General features: G+C 38.0%; 1 protein-coding gene across 6 annotated transcripts in view; it reads right to left on the bottom strand.

Moving 5' to 3' along the window:
- LOC105489209 (vav guanine nucleotide exchange factor 3) overlaps window positions 1–17,675 on the bottom strand; it is a 398,407-nt gene that overhangs the window by 105,239 nt on the left and 275,493 nt on the right. For all 6 annotated transcript variants that reach the window (XM_011753898.2, XM_011753897.2, XM_071069536.1 and 3 more), the window contains one exon: window positions 4,692–4,717. In XM_011753898.2, the coding sequence (XP_011752200.1) occupies window positions 4,692–4,717 (26 nt within the window). The remainder of the gene's footprint in view (window positions 1–4,691; window positions 4,718–17,675) is intronic.

Below are 17,675 nucleotides of genomic sequence, written 5' to 3'. Positions count from 1 at the left end.
CCACTTGTATATCATTACACTTGATAAGTCGTTGGTACCTTATAACAGTAAGAAAAAAAAATCTTTTTGGTTGCCAACTCCAAATATTGGGACTAAATTTTTTAGGTCATAGTGACGATGGAGAGAACAAAGCCCAGCAGCCACCTTGGTTAGAATATGTTCCCAGCCAAGACATATGAGCAATAGCTTTAAACTGATCTCCTAAAACTCTAATTCAGCTATTTATGGGGCCTCACAGACCAGACTGAAGAAGGTATACAACCTCAAAACAAAGATCTGAAGCTCTGATTTTAGCCAACACTTAAATGAGAAAAGTGTTTTAATTACAGACCAGTTGTATCTGAACACTTTAAAAAACAAAACAGACATGCAGTTTGTGAATCATAAAAATGAATTCTTATTATAGAAAATAAAACTGTAAGAAAACAACTTTGCATTACAAAAATTACAGATGAGATACAAAACAAGAGATTTTAAATCTATGAAAATGCATGGTTACATATTTTATTTCTTAAGCATTAAACTCATTCCCACCTAATAACTACAGCAATCTCACTAATTAAGAAGGGCTTGATTTCACTTCTTTATTATGCAACTGGATGAAATGCTTAGTCTATGACTATCATACAATCTAGATTTTTCATAAAAGCAATATTTTATTTTTGTATGTGTTGGGGTTTGTATCTGTGTGTGAAGACTTGGTTTCATTCAGAGCACACTTGGCTGTGCTAAGCACACATTAGCCATGGATTTCTCTCAGGGTTCTTTCTGTTGTTTTCATTCACAAGTTAAATGGATGAAATGTGTTTTGTTTTTTTTTTCCAGCCTTCCTAAGGGCCTCAAAGTCATATCCAGCAGACTTGCAGGGTTCTCAGGTGAAAGCAAATTGGAGAAATTTTTTAAATGTGATTTTTGTTTTTACCCCAACTACTTTCAACATGGATTTGTAAAAGACTGCTAGGATCATTAAAATCAGCATTGAAGCTATGTGAGCAAGATGGATAGCTGCACTAGAAAAGTTATAACAAGAGTCATTGTGAGTGAAAGGAAAATTTTGCTCTAGATTTGTTGGTAGGCAAGGCACAAAAATTGGAAGCATGATGAGTTACAGACTCATGTCTGATAATGTGAAAGAACACTAATTTAAAGAAAACTTCTTTTCTGTCTGAAATTTTATAATTTAGAGGAACTCTGTATAATTCTATATATACAACATCGAACAACACAAAACTGACAGTATTTTCAACAGGAAATTATTTAATGACAGGCAACTTGCTATTTACTTCCTACATATCCCATCATCTTCTCAATGCACAATAGAAGTTGTCTTTCTTCTGATCTTATACCTTCTACTATCAAAGTACTAGGAACGCAAAAAAGGAATTTAACTCTTTGGTTTGATTCCTAGAATCCCTAAATTAGTCCCATGTAGGAACTATAAACTTAAAATGTGAAAAGGGGACCCTGACTTCAAGAGCAACTCTGTATTCTCATACCTTGAATTTAGAATTAAAATAGGCTACACATTGCAAGTATTAAGAGAACGGATTCTAGAATAATATTCACTAAGTTCAAATTCAGTTTGAACACAGTTAAGTTTATATCTCTGTGTCTGTTTTCTCATCCATAAAATGGAGACAATACTAAGCACCTATTTCACAGGTTTTGTGGTGAGAATTAAATGAGTTAATTTACCTTAAATGCTTGGAACAGTTACAGCCACATGGTAAGGATTATTAAGTGATAGGTTATTAGCTTTTTGTTATTTTAAATGTTTAAATTCACACAAAGTAATTCTACTCTGTTGGTGCCTTACTACTTACACTTTAGGTTCTTCCTCCTGAAAATCCACTGAAAATCAGTCACTCTGAAAACAGAAACCTTTCTACAGGAAGGGCGTGCAGTGGAATAAACTATGATCTGGTGTATTTAAAAAATAAACATAGGAGGAATTTTCAGCTCCCTAAACCAAATGCAATTGGAGAGGCTAAGATTTTTTTTTATACTTTAAAAGAACCTAAAAAGTATTTTATATTGAAAAACCTGGAGATGTTTAACAGATCATATTTTGAACAATTTTAAAGTGCAAATTTCATTTGTTATTCTGTCATCTCTGTGCCTATATTCCCCTCCCCAATCTATATTCTCAAAAGTCTAGGACGGAGCTGGACAGGCCCTCGTCCCCAGCAGGAAAAGAAGGGAAAGGAGGAGAGGACATATCTAGCAGCCACTCCTGGAGCTCTCAGTTACAGCCTCACACCACCATGAGAATAAGTCTCCAGGACCTTCTCAGTTTCCTTTGATTTACCTAACAGTGTGTTTGTGTGGGGAAGGATCAAACAAACTCAGCTCTATAAGTACTTGGCAGTTATTTCTTGCCTCATTACCTATTACCTTATCTTTCTTTACCTCTTAAAAATGGATTTAAAGTAATTAAATATGTATGCAATGATAAACTTGCTTCTTGGAGCCAGAGGAGCTTTCCGAAGGTTCACTCCAGAATGGGATGTGAGATGAACAGCCCAGGTAGGGTTATGGATGCCCCCACAGATCCTGCGACTAGTGAAAACTGACATACCTTGCAAATAAAGTGCAAAATTAAAAATAAAAAATTCACAATCATAACAATTGAAAGGCAAGCAGAGGAGGCCTATAAACTGGTACATGGAGGGAAAGAAGGTCTTCAGGAGAGGAGAAAAAATAAAAATCACAGAGCTTACAAATTACAGAAGTGCTTCATTATTTACTTATGAGAAGATTCCTAAGCAGAATACAATCATCTGCCTTGGAGAGTGAACACACCTGGTATGGGGTGAGAGCTGCTTCTTAATATTAGTTTGCTATACTGCTCCCTTAAAACAAACTCAAGTTTCCAAATGGATTGACTAGCCTCAGAGCTTACTATAATCCTCCATCCACACAAAATAGAGATTTTTAGTACAGTGACACAGTAAATAAAAATTATATTGATGAGTGAAACAAGTCACTAAAAAACTGATATTATATATCTTAAAAAATCAATGTGAAAATTAATTCCTTGCATCATAGGCTTATGTGTAATTTAAAAAGTATAAAATTGCCTGTGAGAATTATTTAGTATCACATGAAAATTATTACCCACTTCTTATTAGCATATTTTCTTTCTGTAAGCACACCCATTTCACATGACTTAATTAAAATAAAATGAAACCATCTTCCTTGGGAAAAATAATACATATATCTAAAAGGATAAGTGTTAAGTAACACTGAGTTAAAGTTCAGAACTCTACAAAGTTTCTGTCTCAATAATATAATAATAGCATGAGAAAGCGAAAGAAGGCTGCTTTGCAAGATCCTTGGCACTGCTGGAAGAACCCTGATAGCCCTAATGAAAAATCTTACCTGTCAATGAAACACTAAAGGAACTCTTTGGTTAATTTATTTTAGTTCTAAAAAAACTCACAAGGCCTATTAAAAAAAAAAAAAAAAAAAAAACCACCTTGTTACACATTCTTTGGTCTAGACTTTAGGTTCTAAAATATAGTCAACAGATGCACTGATTAGGTACATATGAGCCTCTTTATATCACACTCTTGATATCCTGTATGTTCAAATTATGTACTTAAGCAGAAAGTAGAGACAAGCACCTCTTATATTTTGCTGTACTTTTATTATTTTACTAGATGTTAGATTAAAAACATACTATTATCACTTTTAAAGAGAGGTTTTAATTGTTAGATGTTAATTTACAAATCATAATTTTTGTCATTGTTATTTTGAAATTGTCAAATTACTGTACTTTTGGTTCATATAACTAATCACACATAGTTTGTATTTTATTTTTCTATGATTTTAAAAAATGTTTCACTATGGGCATTTGCCGGGGCCGGGGGGCGGGGGCAGTCAGGTAAGAAATCTGTTATTTTTGGTTGAAGGCCAAGGCAATGATTGTTTGGGAACCATTAAAATCTTTTCTGTCTGAAATTTTATAACTTTGGGGAACTCTACATAGCAACATTGAACAACACAATTGACAGTATTTTCAACAGGGAAGTATTTAATGATACGCAACTTGCTATTTACTTCCTACATATCCCATCATCTTTTTGGTTTTTTTTTAAATAACTTTCTTTTTTGTATTTTTTAAGTAACTTTATTCTGAGAGGTAACATGGATTACATACTTCTAAGCCATTAGGAGACTCTGTGTTAAACCAAAAGGAAATGTTACCAGATCTTGATTTGATCAATAGGACGTGATAATCATCATCTTTCTGCTCTAATGGAAAAGTACTAGAAACATGGAACCACAATCTTAGATGCACAATGTTAGAGTTTGCAGTAATTCTACGAAATTTCAGTAATTCAGCAAATGTCGGGCAGTGACACAACATTTCATGACAGGGGACGCATCTGCCAACTTCAGGCGATAAGGGCCACCCTTCCCTCTGTACTTACAGTCCCATTTCATACACAGTCTTTGATTAAATATTCACATTTTTTCTCTACCTAAGACCTTCGGACAGTGACTGAAAATTCCTTGGATTTAACTTTTGCATTTTGTTCACAATCACTTGGTTGTTCCCTCTGTTTCTGTTTATTTCTATTTCTTTTAAAAGGTGCATTTAACAGTGTAAAAGCTCAAGCCTGGTTCAGTTAGCAAACAACTTGAAATGCAAAGGTTATAAAAAATATTTAAAATGTTAATCTTACCTCTGGTAGTTTGAGTGTCCCTTGTTCTGAAAGAAATGTAAAAATTGGCATTGTCAGTGTAAAGTTATTTTGTTTGGTTAGCAACCTTAGCTTGTTCTCTGCAGAGTGGTAAAACACCCACTGCTTTGTTTTCTTAACTGATACCTGTAATATATTTCCATGGTCCCTCAGGCTGGGCTAGTAATTATTTTGCAACCTTGGTTCTCTTACCCTATTGGCTTGTCAGGAAAGTGATTCACAGTTTTAAATGACTTCTAGGTTATGCTTAACTTTTCCCATTGTTTATTAAGCAATGTCAATTCTACCACATAAAGCTCCTTAAAACAGGGGCTTGCACTAAATTTATATGCATGAGAGAAAGATAAATGTAACCTTTCTTTCAATATACCTCGTTTTAAGAATCTAAAAACACTAAGCTAACAAAGGCACTGCATTGACTATGTAGTACATAGTGTAACAATTGCAAATTATACACAGTACAACATTTTGTGTGAATTCTTTTTTGTTAAGTGGCCATAACTTTTATTTTTAATTTTGGGAGAAATACAGTTTGATTTAAAGATGGAACTTAAAAAAAAACTGAGTCAGGATTTATTCTAATGCTAATTTCCTTTTCGTATTTAGTTTACCTCCAGAAATAGGAAGAACAATTCCTTCATTACATTTCAGTCCCTGTAAATGCCTAACGGTTATAAGGGCCCTGAGATTTTCAGATGTGTGCTATGGTAGAAGAGCAAAGGATCGTTCTGGGGATAAGGGCGCACACAGCACTTGGAAAACTGGTAGGCAGCGTCTTTGCCTCCTTTCCCCACACCCAGGAGCACTTATATATGTTCTAGCTTCTCCAGACTGACAGGAAATCCCTCATCATCATAAGCCCAGGCCTATACTTTCCCCATCCAAAATGATCTTCTAAAAACGCATCTGAAAAGATGCCACAGAGAGACATCAGGAGAGAAAGAGCAGGCCTAAGTGGGAGCTCTGCAGGATGTTTCTTTAAGAGATTCTAAGAAGCGCCCAGCCAGAGTTGAAGGGGAAAACTCCTGCCAGGACACCTGACTAGCTGCCACAGATTGCTTTACACAAGAAGATTGCCTGGGGCATGGAACAGGAGGTTGGTTTGTGTTTTTCTTTTCTCTCCAGCTTTTTTTTTTTTTTCTTCTTCTTTTTTTAAGGAATACTTCTGATTAATGGAAATGGAAGATCCATGGGCAGAAAGTCACCTTCAAAAGAAAAGCTAAGTCCTCATCCCTTCGTCAATTTCAAACCCCATCACCTCGGCTTTCACAAATAACTGCCTTCTATGAAGGCATCTTTGCTTTTGAAATCAACCTTTACAAAGGAGTATTCCTGGACAAAAAGTTACTTCATTTCTTCTTTTCCTCCCTATCAGAAACACATAATGTTTCAGAAGAAAGATTGCCCAAGAGCACTGGTTTGGGAAGAGGTTCTATACAAGTGCCATTTGCCTGGCCCAGGCTTAGAACCCAAGTTAGGGGAACTTGGGTTCTTAAAAGAACAGCTGTGAGACTTGCTTCACTGGTTTGCCCAGAAAGACCTATATATACCAGAATATCCCTATTCCCCTACTGGTGAGTTAGAGCCTGAATTGAGAGTCATAAACTGCAGGAAGCACTAAACAGGGGGGCAGTTTAAGTTTTCCATCCAAGGAGACTGAGGAAAACTTTTTACATGAGCTCCAAAATTGGGGAGACCTCAGCTCTTTTGGGTTCAGTGCTCATAAATGAGTGTGCACCTGAATTTCAATTCAAAAATATTTATTTTTTCTGATTCTTCCCAAAGAAGTGTTTTTAGGTCCTTGCGAAGTAAGTCTTTTACACATACTTTAAATGTATTGTTTGTGGCATAAAACCTATGATAACCCCATGTGTCAGTAGTTGTCACACCATGTTCCATGAGGGTTCTCTGGGTGACCTCCAGGAAGAGGAAACAATGGTATTTACGGTGGTCAAGTAGCTACGCAGACACTTGCACCTCTTCATCAGAGGAGCAGATCCAGGAACAGAAGTCCTGCATTTCCAGGCTCTTCGTATCTTGTGCAGGATTTGGCTGCCAGGTAGCCAGCTCTTGGCATAAATGAGGATCCATCATAGAACACCAGAGGTTGTGAGACCCAGACACGGCACTGATGAGATTGGTACAACACTGGGATCAAACTAGACTTAGCTGTCTACCTTACTCACCTATCCCTCTTTTATTTCCTCCCTTGTCATTATCTCCTGCTTTCTTCCTCTAGTGTCTCATCAAGAGGAGTAACTTCCGTCATATTTCTGATTGGGTGCATTAAGAAATGCTCTACACAAAGCCTCCTCTGTGTAACCCAGACAGGAAAAATTGAAAAGGGGCTTTGCGCTGCATGCAACTCCAAGGGCATGAGTCCTTTAGTAGGGCTTCCCCTTTGCCTTTCTCACTGCCATACCTTCCTGTCCTCATGGCCACCACATTTACCTTCTGCCAAGGAGAGACCTGCTGCATTCATGGATATGGCATAGAGCTGTTTGTACTCTGATCTGATCATGCTGAGTGTACCACATAAATAGTAGCTCCTGGAAGTCTGTTTTTATTCAATCATGTTTCATGGTAGGGTTCTGTAAATTTTCTAAGAATAAGGCAAAAGCCAAAGGAGTATCAGTAACTCTTACAATCTGCTGAGTTCAGAAATTCTCAGCCAGGCTCCTGTATTTATGCTTTTGTGCTTGTGACAGTGGCTATACCATTAAACAGACTGCCTCCTTTATAAACACAATCTAAACTGTCATACCCACACTAATGCAATAGCCTGTTCACTGACACTAAAATAATAGTAAGGAGAGAAAGGAAAACCCAACTGCAACACTGAAAATACATATACGTTTCAAAGTAAAGCTTCATTCTGGCTGGGAAAATGGAATAAGAAACCTTTTTATATGAAGTATTCTATGGAAAAGTTGCTCTAAGTTTTGCAGCCTGCAACCCCATTTTTACTTCCTTTTGGTATCCACCCGAAACTACTATAGTGGGCACTTGGATCTCTAGAAAACTCTGTTCATGCCTTAGTTCTGCAATAGCGCTGAGATAATTAAGGCTGATTATCATCAAATCTATTTTGGCTGTACTCTGACCTAGAACAAAGGTTGGCTGCTGGTTGAGATGGGATGAAAAAGTCTCTTTCTGTATCTCTCTTTTTCTCCTGGGAACTTTCTTAGGATTATAATTCAATTCTTCAAGTTTCCAAAAGTTTTTAATCCTCAACTTACATTTACACTGCAGCCTACTTCTCAGGTTCCTATTGATCAAACTATAAAACATTCTTCCCCTTTCAAGAACCTTTCTAGATGGTGACTCATGGGCCCTCAAGGGGTTTATACCTTGCATTCTTTCATCATGCCCCAACTGGCTTAACATAATTCTAAGAAGTGGTGTTACTGAGGTGCTTGGAGCCTTTGCAGAACTCCATCTTCAATGCCAGCACAGAGTTCAATGTACATTATTGGTGCAAGAGAAACAATTTTCACAGAAGCTTTAAATTTCAAGTGAATATTTAAATAATTTTCACTTGTTTAAATATAAAACTCAGTCCTATTTTGTTTTTCAACACAAGTGGCTCTCAATTCATACATTATTGCATAATTTGCTTTGTCTCTTATCTGAAGTTCTATTCAGGCTAAACAAATCAATGTCCAGTAAGACCGCCTGTCTCAACAGGGGCCACAGAAAAGTAATTACCAGAACAGTTTTTGAAGGTACCCTATCATCATGACTAAAGTGCTATTTCTCTGAGACATTACAACTAAAAAACGGTTGGACTGATCAAATTTTGGAGAAAGTTCACTTTCACAAATGTTATGTTCACTACTCAGATACACAGCAATGTTTCAAAAAGAAAATAAAGCAAACCATAAACTATACTTGGAATAATACTTGGAAAGAAGCTTTGATTTCAAGTTTTTTCAGGGGCTCTAATAGGAATACAACCACATAATAGATTCCAGTTCACATTAATAATTATTAATGTACCATTAAACTGACCCAAATAGATGGAAGGAATAATAACTACTCAAGTATAAAATTGTCTTTATGAGTTTTAAGTAATATTATGCAGAACTAAAGTCATTTTTGGTTATGAAATCAATGATCAATCTTCAGTTCACGTAAAAGTACTGTGATAAAATGCCTAGCAGTAGAAGTCTGAAATAAAATTGTATCCTGAAAGCTTATCTTTTATGCTAAAACATACAATGCGATTTACAAAGCAGCCCGATTCAGATACCAATGTGGGTGCAGGTTCTAGGTAGCAGTCTCTCAGTTTTAAACCACCAGGATACCAGAGCAACGTCCTTCCAATTAGGAGTGGCTATAGCAGCAGCAGGAGCAGCAGCTGGCCTAGATAAAAGTGCGATTAAACAGATAAGCAAATGGGGATCTGCTTCAGTTAAATATTAGGGCAGCTGAGGCTTGCATTCTTACTAAAGGAAAAGATGCATTATACCAAAGTCTTTTGCTCCAGCAACATTTGCCTTCCAATGTTACTTTGTTTAAACTGAGAGGATGCAAATCAAGCTATATTGGTCAATGTCAGAGTAAGAAGGGGGGATCAAAGGTGCTGAGTCATGTAGTATAGTGGGGGAAAAAGCAAATGTCCACAAAGGTTGCTGTCTGGGATTAGACCTTCACGGTGGTATACTGTGAGAAGGAAACGACACCCTAAAATTACATTAGCTTTGCATTGACTTGTTCAGAGAAGCTTGCATAGTGGAGTTCACACCTATTCATTATTAACGTTGGAAAGTTTTGGCATGCACTTCAGAGCTCCTGTATGTGTTGATCATTGAGGTTGCCATAGTGAATGTGAAGAAGTCAACTCAAGTTCAGGGAAAAGGAGAGTGGAACTGCCTGCCCTTTATATCCATGCAAATCCTCAAATGTTAAGACATAAACTAATCACCCAACCTTCAAATTTGTTTCCAAGTTGCACAGTTTGTCTTATTAACAAAATAAACTTAACGTATCTTTTTTTCATACTTCAAATGTACTTGAGTTAATAATCTGTCATAATCATATTTTAATACAAATGAGATGCTTCATTCAGAAATGCACTGCATTTTTGTCAAGTAATTATCATTTCCAGGGTGAAACTAGATGGATCTAGTTTCCAGACTAGATAAATTTAAGGGATATAGAGCATGAAATATAAAAGGTTTTCCAACCCAAGGAAGACAACATCCAAAAAGGGCTAACTTGTATAAAAAGAAGTGTTAAGAGGTACTTCAAATGCTTAATAATATTTAGTCACATCCTATAACACCATTAAAAATTATATTCTGGTTGAAATAGTCCTATTATGGGAAAAAGCAACAACAACTTGATATTAAGTGCCACTCCTCTGAACTTGGTACTAAGGCGTGGACACAAAAGATGAGAAATATATTCCAAACAGCAAAGGAGCATATAATCTAACAGGGGTAGAGACAGACACCAAATAGTCCATGTGTTTCATTACATTGCCCAGCTTCCTTTGTAGTGAGGTTGAAGCCATGTGACTAGTTTTAGCCAATGGACTTGATAAAAAATGGCACTGCTTACTTCCAGGCTACGGGTCTGTAAATCAGCAACCCTAGAACCCATGTGTTAAGTTGGCAAAGTAAAAGATCAAACTGATCTGGGTTCCCTGATTAGAAGGGAGCTACGCTGAAGGGTCACTGAACCCGCAGTAAACAGTGCATGTGTGAGAAATAAACTTTTATTATCTTAAAGCCAATGGGACCTGGGGTTAGTTAGTTGCCACAACACAGCCTAACCTTGGCAAATGTGTAAAGCCTACACAGAAACTAATTAGAGAACAATTTAATTCAGGCTACCATTGGATGGTCAAGGTAAGGTTAATGATTGGCAAAGAGTTTGGACAGAAAGTAATGAAAGGATGGTCCTTGGAACTGTTTGGAGAAAAGGGAGCATGTTTCAGGGAGAGGAAATAGCAGGAGCCAAGTGAGAACTCTAACAACTGGATCAACTGGATGAGGAGTAGATTTTTTCTGAAAGGGAGGCATTTTTGTTCTGTGAATTGCTTCATTTGCTTGCTACTTATTATCCTAACCCAGGTGTCTCCTCTCAAAGGCCTAACGATCGATGCTTAGGCCATGAGCCTTTCCTTGCAAAAATACTAAAAAGGAATCTAAAAGGTCCACCTAATTTTCTATCTTTCATTCTTAAAGTACCAGCCAAGGACTCAGGTAAGGTTTTTATTCCACTTTTCCACCATCTAGTCAAGCTCTAGTCTCTACGAAGGTGGAACCAAAACCTGTACAATCCCCCACACTCTCCTGTTTCTGATTCTAAGATTATAGTGATCTTCAGGGCCCAGAAGCCCTGCTGCACTACAATTCTACTCATTTGTCTGTCCATTTGTTGATCCATCCACTCACTCAACCATTCCCTACTACTTCCTTGACGTCAAAACACCAATTATGTATGGTTCCTATCATTGAGAGGCCTGCAGTCTAACTGAAGAGATGAACATAGAGTCAATTATAATAAATGTGATAAAAGTAAATATATGATGTCAGGGGAGCACAGAGGACTGACAGACTAATAAAACCCAGGCATGAGGAGTGTCAGAAAAGGTTTTCAAAGTGGGGGCAACATTTGCATTAAGTTTTTAAAAATGAGCATTAAGTTTACTAAACAGAAAAGAGAAGAAAAGACAGTAAAATAGGAAAACAAAATACACTTAGATACATAGACATGAAAAAAAGTGGCTGGAGAAGTGTGAGTAGTTAAACAGAGTTGTGTTATAGGTTGGGGGGATGGGAGGAAGTGGTAAAAAAAAAAAAATGGGCTGTACAAATTACTCAGAGCTTTGTAGGCCATATTGGAAAGTCTGGACATTATTCTGGTAGAAATATAAACTACAGTATATGAAAGAGTGAAACCATCAGACTTAATTCTAATGAAGATAATTTTATAAATTACATAAGAATAAGATTAACAGCAGGGAGTTAGGAAACTTTTGAGTTGTTCAAGCAAGAGACAATGAGATTTTCTGTGTATATCAACACCATTATCAATGCATTCTAGAGAGACTTAGGAGGAGAGCTAAGAAGAACAGAAAGGTGAATCACGATGAGGAAGAGGCTGACACCCAGGTCTGTGTGAGTGTTTGGATGGTGGGCCTTTAACCAAGACAAGGCATAGGAGAGGGAAGTTTGCAGGAATAACTAATGAGGTTGATTTTAGTTATGAGACATTTGAGGTCACTGCAAGACGCATGGGAGGGGATATGTAAGGAGAAGATGGAAATTTAAAATCCACACTTCAGGAAAGAAGTCTTATGCACAAATGGACCTTTATCTACTTCGAGTGTGGGGTGTAGCTAAGCCAGGAAAGTCAATCAGATTTCCAAAAGATGGCATGGGGGCATGATGGGTTGTGAAGGATAGCATCAAGGAGGATGATTAGCAGTGTTAAATGAAAGAGAAAGGTCAAGTAAGATAAGGCCTAAATGTGATGTCCTATGGATCTGTCCATTAAAAGGTAGAGTAAAAGACTATCTACCTCTCATTGAGCCCCCAGGTTACCTCGTCATTTTGTACAACTAGTGCCTCTTCTTCATTTGACCATCCCTTTGTATAAACAAGTCTGATGTTGAATAAAGATAGCATGCTCCCCCTCTTAAATTTTTTTATTATTTTTAATTGACACATTCAAAGCCAGTGGTTTTTAAATTTTTTGTCCTGCTTTGTAATCAATTACAGAACAAAGTTTAGAGAATGATGCTACTTTTTAATCAATGATATCTGTATACATAAGCATTATCTACAATCTGCAGGGAACTAACAGTATGACACGTATTTATGGGGTACAATGTGATAGTTCAATATATGTATACAAAGTGTTATGACCAAGTCAAGATAATTAGCATATCTATCACCTCAAACATTTATCATTTATTTGTGTTGGGAATATTCAAAATCTGCTCTTCCAGTTACTTGAAAATATACAATAAATTGTTGTTAATTATAGTCAGCCTATAGTGCTATAGGACACTATAACTTATTCTTCCCATCTGGGTGTACTTCTGTATCCATTAACCAACCTCTGCCTACTCCCCTTTTTGGAACTGCCTTTCATGCCAACTATCCAATGTTTATAACAACTCCTACTAGTCACAGCTTTCTGGATCACAAGTGGACTCCTGACCCACATTGATCCAATAAGGATCTCTTTTTGTTGCTTGAGAGTATAGTTAGACTATGTTAAACGTTATTGCTATAAAGTTCTGTAAAGCAGGGGTGAATTTCAAACCACCTATGATTTAATGTTATGAGGGAGTCTGAACTATGTAAACATTTGAGTTTGTCTTAAGTCAGTAGTACTTACTTGCTTTCAATTTGGCTGTTGAAATGATTTCCCTCAAAGTCAAGTTCTGCTGAAATCATATTACACTCTTCTCCATGCAAAAGCCCTATTCAAGTAAACTATGTCTCCATCCCCTGGATATATCTTATCCCTTTTCCTGCCTTCCCCTAAACCCACATTTCCCCCAAATCCTATGCCAGTCATGAAACACTATATTACTGAACTGCAGCAAGCAATTATTCCTGGATGCCCAAACAAAGGATCACACAAGGCTTAAGTCAATGTTGAGCTTGAGAAGCTGAGAAGCAGCTCATAAAGTCTAGCTTGCCGAAGACTTCAAAATAGTACCTACTTTACCACACTCACATCAGACCTACCAAGCTCAAACTCACACTTTCCCCACAGTTACCACCTATACCAGAGTGAGACAGGAATGAGTGTGAAGAGAAGATGCCATAGCTTCCAGTTTTCAGAAGGTACAGGCTACTGATGGAGCGACACAGAGATTCTTCTTCCCCTTGAAGACACGGCCCCTTATAAGGGCTACCCAGCAAACCCCGATCTGACAGTAAAAAAAGGAAGCCTCCTAGGCAGGTCCTTACCATTTCATACCACTAATGAACTATAAGCATTCAGTGTTACTGGTCTCTCAAAATCTTGAGCAGGAAAGAACTTAAAAGAAGGAGAGAGGGAGAGAAAGGGCACCAATGCCCTTGGTGGGAATGGAGGTCAACGGAAATATGCAAAGCAGGGAAAGAATCAAAAAAGCAAGGGGATATGTTACAGACTCCAAAAAACAAACTTAGCCAGAGGTTTAAAAAAAAAACATTTTCCTGCTTTGTAATGAATTACATAACAAAGTTTAGAGAATGATGCTACTTTTCAATTGATGATATCTAAGTAAGCATTATCTACAATCTGCAGGGCACTAACAGTATTATTCTTAGTTATCTTATTTTCATACATTTATGACTTTGTTTCTTCATCTTAAAATAAGGGGCCCTAGAACTGAATGTGTCTCAAGTCCATGCGGCCTTGAGAATTTCCATGGGAAGAAGGTAGGTATGGTACCCAGGGATGCACGACTTCTTGCAGCACTATAGAACATTCAAACCTAAAAACATTTGGTAGTTACTAATTTAATTTAAAAGTGTTTTGCCTAAAAAACCATTAGAAAATCACTCCCTTTCACTGAGAAAGGCAAGCACATGATTACTTACTAGGATTCAGTACTGAGCTTTTGACACATCTGACATATTATCACCACAGCTTATTCACATAACTGGTAGCAGAGCCCAGTGGTAAGAACAAACTCAGGGGCTGGTCTGCCTGGATTTGAATCTTGGTTGTACTAAATAAGCAACTTAGACAGATTGCATATTTCTCTGTGCCTTGGTTTCTCATCTGTAAGATAAGTATATCAATAATACCAACTTCACAGAATTTACATAGGAGTAAATAAGTTAACAGTGGTAAACTTAGTACAAATGGTCCCCAATTTTGGATGTTTCATTTATGATTTTTCCACTTTACAACGGTATGAAAGTCACATGCATTCAGTAGAAACTAGACTTTAATATTTGAATTTTGATATTTTCCCAGGCTAGCAACATGTCCAATGAGACTCTCTCATGATGCCGGGCAGCAGCAGCTAGCCACAGCTACCAGTCAGCCATGAAATCACAAGGGGAAGCAAACAATACAGTGTACTGTGTTGCCAGATGATTTTGGCCAACTGTATTTCAAGTGCTGTGAGCATGTTTAAAGTAGGATAAGCAAAGCTACAATGTACAATAGGTTAGGTGCACTGAATGCAGTTTTGACTTACGATAGTTTCCACTTACAATGGCTTAATCAGGACATAACCCCATCATTAATGGAGGAGCATCTGTACTGAGAATAGTACCTGGCACTAAATAGGGGTATTTATTTTAAAAGATTTTAAAATCTAAGTGCTATTATTGGCCCTGTTTTATAAGGTGTTAGTCCATTCTCACACTGCCATTGGGTTATTCATAAAGAAAAGAGGTTTAATTGACTCACAGTTTCACATGGCTGGGGAGGTTTCAGGAAACTTACAATCATGGCAGAAGGCAAAGGAGGCAAGTCTTCCATGGAGGCAGGCAAGAGAGCAAGCCAGAGCCGGGAAAACTGCCTTATAAAACCATCAGATCTCCTGGGAACTCGGTCACTATCATGAGAACAGCATGGGGAAAATGTCCCCATGATCCAATCGCCTCCCTCCCTTGACATGTGGGGATTACAGGGATTACAAGTTGAGATGAGATTTGGGTGGGGACACACAGCCAAACCATATCATTCCACCCCTGGCCCCTCCCAAATCTCACATCCTCATATTTCAAAACACAATCATGCCTTCCCAACAGTCCCCCACAGTCTTAACTAATTTCAGCATTAACTCAAAAGTCCACAATTCAAAGTCTCATCTGAGACAAGGCAAGTCCCTTCCACCTATGAGCCAGTAAAATAAAAAATAAGTTAGTTCCTTCCAAGATACAATGGGGATATAGGCATTGAGTAAATACACCTATTCCAAATGGTCAGATGGTTCCAAATTGGTCAAAACAAAGGGCCTACAGGCCCCATGCAAGTCTGAAATCCAGCACGGCAGTCACCTCTGACTCCATGTCTCATATACAGGTCACACTGATGTAAGAGGTAGGTGCCCAGGGTCTTGGGCAGCTCTGCCCCTATGGCTGGGCAGGGTATAGCCCCCCTCCTGGCTGCTCTCACGGGCTGGCAATGATTGTCTGCACGTTTTCCAGGCACACAGTGCAAACTGTGGGTGGATCTACCATTGTGGAATCTGGAGGACCGTGGCCCTCTCCTCACAGCTCCACTAGGCAGTGGCAGTGGGGACTCTGTGTGGGAGCTCCAACCCCACATTTCCCTTCTGTACTGCCCTAGCAGAGGCTCTCCATGAGGGCCCTGCCCCTGCCGCTGCAGCAGACCACTGCCTGGACATCCAGACATTTCCATATATCCTCTGAAATCTAAGCAGAGCTTCCCAAAGCTCGATTCTTTCTCTCTCTCTCTCTTTTTTTTTTAAGTTGTGATAACAGCTTTTATTCAGGAACAATTGCAAAGGAGAAGGAAATCCAGGTTCAATTTCAAATACATCATGGACAAGTGGAGATTTATAACCAAGGAGCAGGGTGAGGTCAGTGGATGGAAAATTACTGAGAGGAAACATCAGATATAAGGGGGATTCTGGCTAAACTGACTTGACAGGATTCTTGGTGAAGGTGGGTCAGAATGATCACATACCAAAGGTTATGGGGATGAGGAATTTGAAAAATCACCTTCGGTTCTTTGAAAATCTGCTGTCTATGTCACTACATTTAAATTATAAGTGCAAGTGAGTTGTTGGCAATGCAGCATGCCAAAGCTGAGTTAAATAGCTAGGAAGACTCTAGAGATAAGAATCCTTTTTTTAAAATCAAATTTTGTCAATAAGTATTCTTAAAAAGGTGAGCTTACAAAAGCCAAAGTGATTGAATATTGTTTCATGGTCTATGCAGCCAATTTTCATCTTCCTTGTGGCCTGAAGACAAGTAGCCATGAGCAATGAGCATTTTTTAAAGTTTTATTTTATTTATTTCATTTTATTTTAAGTTCCAGGGTACATGTGCAGGATGTGCAGGTTTGTTACATAGGGAAATGTGTGCCATGGTGGTCTGCTGCACCTATCAATGCATCACATAAGAATTAAGTGCAGCATGCATTAGTTATTTTTCCTGATGCTCTCCTTTCCCCTATCCTGCCGACAGACACCGGTGTGTGTTGTTCCCCTCCCGTATCCATGTGTTCTCATTGTTCAGCTCTCACTTATGAGTGAGAACATGTGTTTGGTTTTCTGTTCCTGCATTAGTTTGCTGAGGATAATGGCTTCCAGCTCCATCCATGTCCCTGTAAAGGACGTGATCTCATTCCTCTTTATGTCAGCATGGTATTTTATGATATATGTACCACATTTTCTTCATCCAGTCTATCACTGATGGGCATGTGGGCTGATTCCATATCTTTGCCATTGTGAATAGTGCTACAGTGAACATATGCATGCATGTGTCTTTATAGTAGAATGATTTCTATTCATCTGGGTATATGCCTAGTAATGGGATTGCTGGGTCAATTTGTATTTCTGGTTCTAGGTCTTTAAGGGATTGTCACAGTCTTCCACAAAGGATGAACTAATTTACATTCCCACCAACAGTATAAAAGCATTCCTATTTCTCCACTGCCTCGCCAGCATCTGTTGTTTCTTGACTTTTTAATAATTGCCATTCTGAATAGTGTGATGGTATCTCATTGTGGTTTTGATTTGCATTTCTCTAATGATCAGTGATGTTGAGCTTCTTTTTTTCATATGTGTGTTAGCTGCATAAATGTCTTCTTTTGACAAGTGTCTGTTCATGTCCTTTGCCCACTTTTTAATGGGGTTGTTTGTTTCTTTCTTGTAAATTTGTTTAAGTGCCTTGTAAACTCTGGATATCAGATCTTTGTTAGATGGATACCTAAACGGCAACTCTTGACTTTTGTGCACTCACAGGTCCAACACCACATGGAAGCTGCAAAGGCCTGGGGCTTGCACTCTCTGAAGCAAAGGAT

This window comes from Macaca nemestrina, chromosome 1 (genome assembly GCF_043159975.1).
Source record: "Macaca nemestrina isolate mMacNem1 chromosome 1, mMacNem.hap1, whole genome shotgun sequence".
Taxonomy (NCBI): Eukaryota; Metazoa; Chordata; class Mammalia; order Primates; family Cercopithecidae; genus Macaca; species Macaca nemestrina.
This window is presented reverse-complemented; position numbering and strand designations above follow the sequence as displayed.